The following is a 6,000-nucleotide window of genomic DNA, read 5'->3' on the forward strand; positions in this document are numbered from 1 at the left end:
TATCCTACAAGTTTTCATTTGGGCACATGCGATTTTTCAACCTTGTTATTCATAGATCAGAAGAAAACAAAGCTTCCCAACTTCTCACCTCAGACTGAACAAGTCACCAATTTAACTCCACAAGAACGATAAATGAAGAATATGCTGTTTCTGCACAAAAGTTACGCCTGACAAACCAGTTTCGTACTGCAGAAAATTCTCAACATTCATTTCCACCTACTCAGTGGTTATACTTCGTTCAAAGTTACAGAAGCAAATAAATCCTTCTTGAATATTCAAATTTAACTAAAAATTACTACACTATGATAGAGTTAAGGCTTGGATATAGGACTTCCAAATTCAAATTATTCATTCTTCATTTTAAGCTCTTTTGTTCTCCAAAAATTTCTTCCACCATCCTTCATCCTTCTGCCCATGTTTTTCCACTTGGGTCTTCATGCTTCCATCATATTTTCCACAACACTCACATGCACGAGCACCTACCATATGCCACCTCACCCTTCCTTCTCTCCAGAAGGCTAGAGACCTATATTTCCAAGAATTATTCATCAAGATAATTTGGCACATGAATCACCCCACTGTCTTTACTCACACGACAAGCCCCGAGGTGCACTGCTGCACAAACAAGCCCAAGCAGTCCTCAGACTTTGAGGATAAATGGTTCCCCTCTGTTTTGCCTGTGCCAAGTACACCCTCCTCTGCCCTCCCCTCAGCAACAGACAGTTAGCACCAATTCTACTTCCTCCACCACGAGGAAACCAAACAGAAGAAACACTTCATTACTGATAAGACTATCTGACCTTCTGCAGAGTCTCGTTTCTCCACTGGCATCTGCAACCACTACTGTTACAGATCTTCAGTGCCTTGGTGGCAGCAGTTTTCAGCTGTTTTTTCACTCCAAATTTCTTGCAGCCCATGAGGCAGCCACTTGCTTCTCAGGATCCTTACAACTTGCCCACCTTTTGCTTGGCTACTCCATTACCCATCAGCCACTGTTGAAGACATTATTCAGTTCTACCTATTTATTTTTTCTAACTCATTATAAGTTCTAGTGTACATCACATCACTCCTCCACCCAAGCACACTGTGCTACACTAAAGTCAGGGCAATTTGTCATGGGAGGACAGAAGAACACAGGGAAATTAAGCATCTGACAACATTACACAGTAGTTTCAGGAATAACCAAAGCTAAAACTCTCCCAGTTTGGAACTTCAGCCAAAAATGTAACTTCAGAGCCTTACCCATACCCTGGCTGAGGAGGCATAGAATCATAGAATGGCTTGGGTCAGAAGGGACCTTAAAGATCATCTGTACAAACATGGGCAGGGACACCTTCAACATCAGGTTGCTCAAAGCCTCATCCAACCTGGCCTTTGAACACCTCCAGAGACAGAACATCCACGACTTCGCTGGGCAGCTTGTTCCAGTGCCTCACCACCCTCAAAGTAAAAAATGTCTTCCTAATATCTAATATAAATCTTCCCTGTTTCAGCTTTGAACTGTTGCTGTATTCCCTAACAAAGTACCCTTCTTCAGTTTTCCCACAGGCCCCCTTTAAGTACTGGTAGGTCTCCCCAGAGCCTTCTCTTCTCCAGGCTGAACAAGCCCAACACTCTCAAGCAAGTCTGTCAGTCCTCCAGAAGGAGAAATATTTTGCCAGAGAAATGTTCTAATAAACAGCATATCAGAGTGAGGTTTGTGTACAACATTAGTGTAATACCCTGCACAACTGGATGACAATAACAACCAGCTGAAACGTCTTCCTTCTAAGCAGCTTGGTAAGGAGTCACACATGAGTCATTATTTTGAAGCATGATGTCAGATTTACTATATTTTCTACATTACACAAACAGGACAGCACAGAAAATCCCACGCCAGGGGATTTACACTTTTGGACAATACTTGTCCAAATGCTTATGTGATATTCCTGAAATAAAGCAATTCCTCTCACCAAAACTCAGCATCAGCACAAATAACTTCCTCCTTAGGCTGGGAAGTAGGAGCTCACTTAACAGAAATACACAAAAGGAAAGAGGCTGCCCAAGTTATGACCCAATGAGTCCCAATTTATTGTTGAAGGGTTAAGAGCAATCAAGGAAAACCCAGAATTAAACACAATCAAAGCCTTTGCCAGCTGATTTCAAGAGAACTCAGAAAAACCTCACAAGAGGTTTAAACTACTGACACAGGTGAAAAGCATTTGGCCATTACAAAAAGAAACACCACTAACATAAAACCAGCAGTGGATATACTCATCCTGTAGCCCAGCAGGTGACATGCCACAGGTTAGATCACTGGGGCTGTTTTGAATAACAGCACCCGGGCACAAAGAGCAGACAAAAACCTCTGCATTAGCCACCTGAACCCAAAGTGGATCATGACTATTTTCTCAAGGAGAAGCCTTTACATCTGCTGTACTGATAAGAGCCCAGCACAGCTGGATTACAGCTACTCTAACTACAATGCATGCCCTGCAACAGCATTTGCTAGTGCAGTCCAGACATGCATAAACTTAAACCATAGGATTACACTTGATAACCTGTTCATCTACAACTTCTACTGAGCATCACTCCAAAAACACAGTGTTTTTCCTAAGAGAAGTATTTAAACTATTTACTTCCCTAGTAATAGATCACAGAATAGGGAAAAAGAGCACTCATTTACTGAGAGCGATGATATCACATATGACATAACATGCAGCACACAATGGAATGAAGATTTTGGAAAATCCTTCAATATACAGAAGTGGAGACATGCGGCATGGAGAGATTCTCTGTCTCCTAGGCCTTCAGAAAGTTTCCCAATATGTCCCTCACAAACTTTAAGTAATAACAGGTATAGGTCTGAAAAAGCTGATCAGATGCTGTTACAATTTAAATGTCCCTATTGCAACCTGAGTCTGCAACCTCTAATCCCGAGAGGGGTCCCACTTTGCAACTCTGCAGTGCTCAGGGATTAACAAGGCGACCGCAAGTGGGAACTGATATTCAGCAACTGTGCTCAGAAATAGCCACCGAAGAACAGATTCTCTCTGCATTAAAATCACCACACTGTCCCACAACCACTTCAGCTGAAGGTCCATGACACCTGCAGCATATACATCTATGGCATTTCTCTTCCTGCAGAACTCTGCACTTGTGGGAAAGGAATAACAGCTTGGCAAACTGCAGTGTTTTCAGCTGAAAATTCAGCTCCATTTGCTGGATATGAACATCAAAGATCTGAAGCACCGCTGTGGTGACATATAACCTATTTCCACACAAGTACAGACATACACAGGCAAATCTCCACAACCAGGATCAGCCCCCGCAATGCAACAAGCTAAGTTCTCCTGAGGTTTTCCTTTCAAACCTTCATTCGGTAGAAGAAAGGTGCAATACCATCCTATTATATGTGTGGTTACCCCAGAGTTATACAGCAGGATTACTCATGAAGAGCACTGTGGATAAGTGTTCAAACACAAGCAGAGAGGAAACATTTCTATGTTCTCACCAGCCAATGAAGTTTTTCCCTTTTCCAATTTAAGTAAAACAAAGCAATGGTCATATTCTGTTCCTGTGAGTCTTTATTGTCATTCACACATGATAAGGCCAAACATGAGCTGACAACAGGTCTTCAATGAATGCAACCTCACAGACATTTATACTGGGAGGTGGGGAGGGGGAAGTGGTGTCTGTTTTGTTTACAGCTTCTTTACCACAGCACTTTATTTGGCCCTGTAATGTTTTTTACACCACAGTTAAGCCCAGAGATCCAATTCCAGTTAGGAAAAAAAACATGAAGAAACAAGAAAGCCTCATCATTTCTCTCTGTTTGCACAAGCTTTCACTATATGCAAGGCAAAAACAGAGAAGGCAAAGGCCATTCCTTCCTGTAGGGACCACAGTAAGCACTGGCAGACAAACTGGTGCATAAAGCTCAGGCAGAAAACCAAAGAGATTTCGCATGCCACATAAAGTCAGAAAAACTCCTTCTTAGTTTTTAAGGAAGACTCAGAGATGGAGACTTTGGTGATCTTATAAATGAGTTGAGGAAGGATAAGCCATTAATAAAGGCCACATAGTCAAAAACAAGAGAAGTATTATACATCAGTGTGCGTAACTTAAAGCCCTGACCCTGCAATGACTTCTAGGCATTCATTCCCTTAAAACACAGGTCCAGCCCAGAACATACAAAAGTTCTGAATAAGGTGGAAACCACTCCTCACATCAAAAACTTCTGTCTATGATCTGCCTGCACAAGCTTTCACAAAGTAATGAGTCTCTTTTGTTTCCGGGAGCTGCCATACCACTCTATCACCAAAAGTAACTGCATTTCATGTCTAAACTTTGATTTTGCAAGGTGTAAAGAACTAAATAAAGATGCATCATGTAAAATTTGTATCAATCGAGATGTAAATAAACAAGGTTGCCAGAAAGCTGAAGAAAGCATCCAGGATTTCATACAGTAACTGACGACCAAGAGCTGGAATGTAATATGCTTACTAGACCATGGCAAGCAGCATGAAGTCATTTACTCAGAAGAGGAAGGTGTCTGACTCAGAAGAGGAAAAAAAAATATCTACAGGGATCATCTCTGTCTGGATTATTGTGTTCAGTTCTGGAATCCTCAACATAAGAAGGATATGGAACTGTTGGAACGGGTCCAGAGGATGGCTACAAAGATGACCAGAGGGCTGGAGCACCTCCCATATGAGGACAGGCTGAGAGTTAGGGTTGTTCAGCCTGGAGAAGAGAAGGCTCAGACTACACCTTATGGTGACCTTTCACTACATGAAAGGGGCTACAAAAAAGCTGTGGAGGGACTGTTTACAAAGGCTTGTAGTCATAGGACGAGGGGCAATGGGTATAAACTGGAGAGGGACAGATTTAGACTAGACATAAGGAGGAATTTCTTCACCATGAGAGTGGTGAGGCACTGGCACAGGTTGCCCAGGGAAGTTGTGGCTGCCCCATCCCTGGAGGTCTCCAAGGCCAGGTTGGATGGGGCCTTGGCCAGCCTGAGCTAGTGGGAGGTGTCCCTGTCCATGGCTGGGGGGTTGGAACTGGATGATCTTTAAGGTCCCTTCCAACCCAAAATATTCTATGGTTCTACGATCATCTGAGAGCAACACGATCGCCTGCGCTGGGAAGAGTAACGAGAAATTTATTCCGTTTGCATTCTAAACCGCACGACACACGCCTTAAAACTCAAAACCGAATCAAACCCAGCCTCTAGCGCGGTGCCTCCTGCCCATCCGTGTCCAAGGGCATTCCAGACAATGGAGCGGAGTGCCGCACTCCCCGGCTCGGGGGGGGGGCATCTGTGGAGAGGGAGAAGACCCCACACCCCCGCGGAGACCCGGCGGGTCGCTCCCATTCATTCCCATGCCACCCTTCCATCCTTCCACCCCCGCGGGGAGGCCCCGGCTGGCACTCACCGAGGCCGCTGATCTCCTGCCGGAGCCCGGCGCGGCTCCTCTCCTCCGCTATCGCCCGCAGCATCTGCTGCAGCGACCGGTCCAGCTCGGCGCCCTCGCTCCTCGCCGCGGCTCGGCTGCCCGCAGAGGCCATTCCGCCGGCGACGGGCTCATGTCAGACCGACACGCCGAGGCACCGGGCGGGGCCGGGAGAACCCTCCCACCGCCAACCTCCCTCCTCTAAGCCTACTCTTCCCTCCCACGAGTCCACCCCGCTGGAAAGTTTCGCTGCCCGGGCACTGCCGTAGAAATAATGCTTCTCCCACTTTCACGCCCCCACCCCCGCCCCAGCTCCTCCAGGACTCCGGTCTCTCGGGCTCCGCCGCTTCCTGCCCCGGCGGCAGCACCGCCCCAAGGGGAGGGGAAAGGGCGGCTCCGAGCGTGGCCCAGCCTGCCCTGCCGGCCGCAGCGTGGAGGGAGAGCGGTCGTGGATGCTTCAGGCTGGGAGAAACATCTTGGAGGAGGCCTGATCACAATAAAAGCTGATCGCAAGCAGAACGCAAACTAACTGTCTCTCTGTTCCTCTGCCCCTCTGTTCCTC

General features: G+C 46.1%; 1 protein-coding gene across 2 annotated transcripts in view; it reads right to left on the reverse strand.

The window, feature by feature from the left end:
* The window catches only part of KIAA0930 (KIAA0930 ortholog), a 78,677-nt gene extending 72,953 nt beyond the window's left edge, over window positions 1-5,724 (reverse strand). For both annotated transcript variants that reach the window (XM_054051514.1, XM_054051505.1), the window contains exon 1: window positions 5,421-5,724. In XM_054051514.1, the coding sequence (XP_053907489.1) occupies window positions 5,421-5,553 (133 nt within the window). In that variant the 5' untranslated portion in view covers window positions 5,554-5,724. The remainder of the gene's footprint in view (window positions 1-5,420) is intronic.
* Between the last annotated feature and the right edge of the window lie 276 nt (window positions 5,725-6,000).

This window comes from Cuculus canorus, chromosome 1 (assembly GCF_017976375.1).
Source record: "Cuculus canorus isolate bCucCan1 chromosome 1, bCucCan1.pri, whole genome shotgun sequence".
NCBI classification, from domain to species: domain Eukaryota; kingdom Metazoa; phylum Chordata; class Aves; order Cuculiformes; family Cuculidae; genus Cuculus; species Cuculus canorus.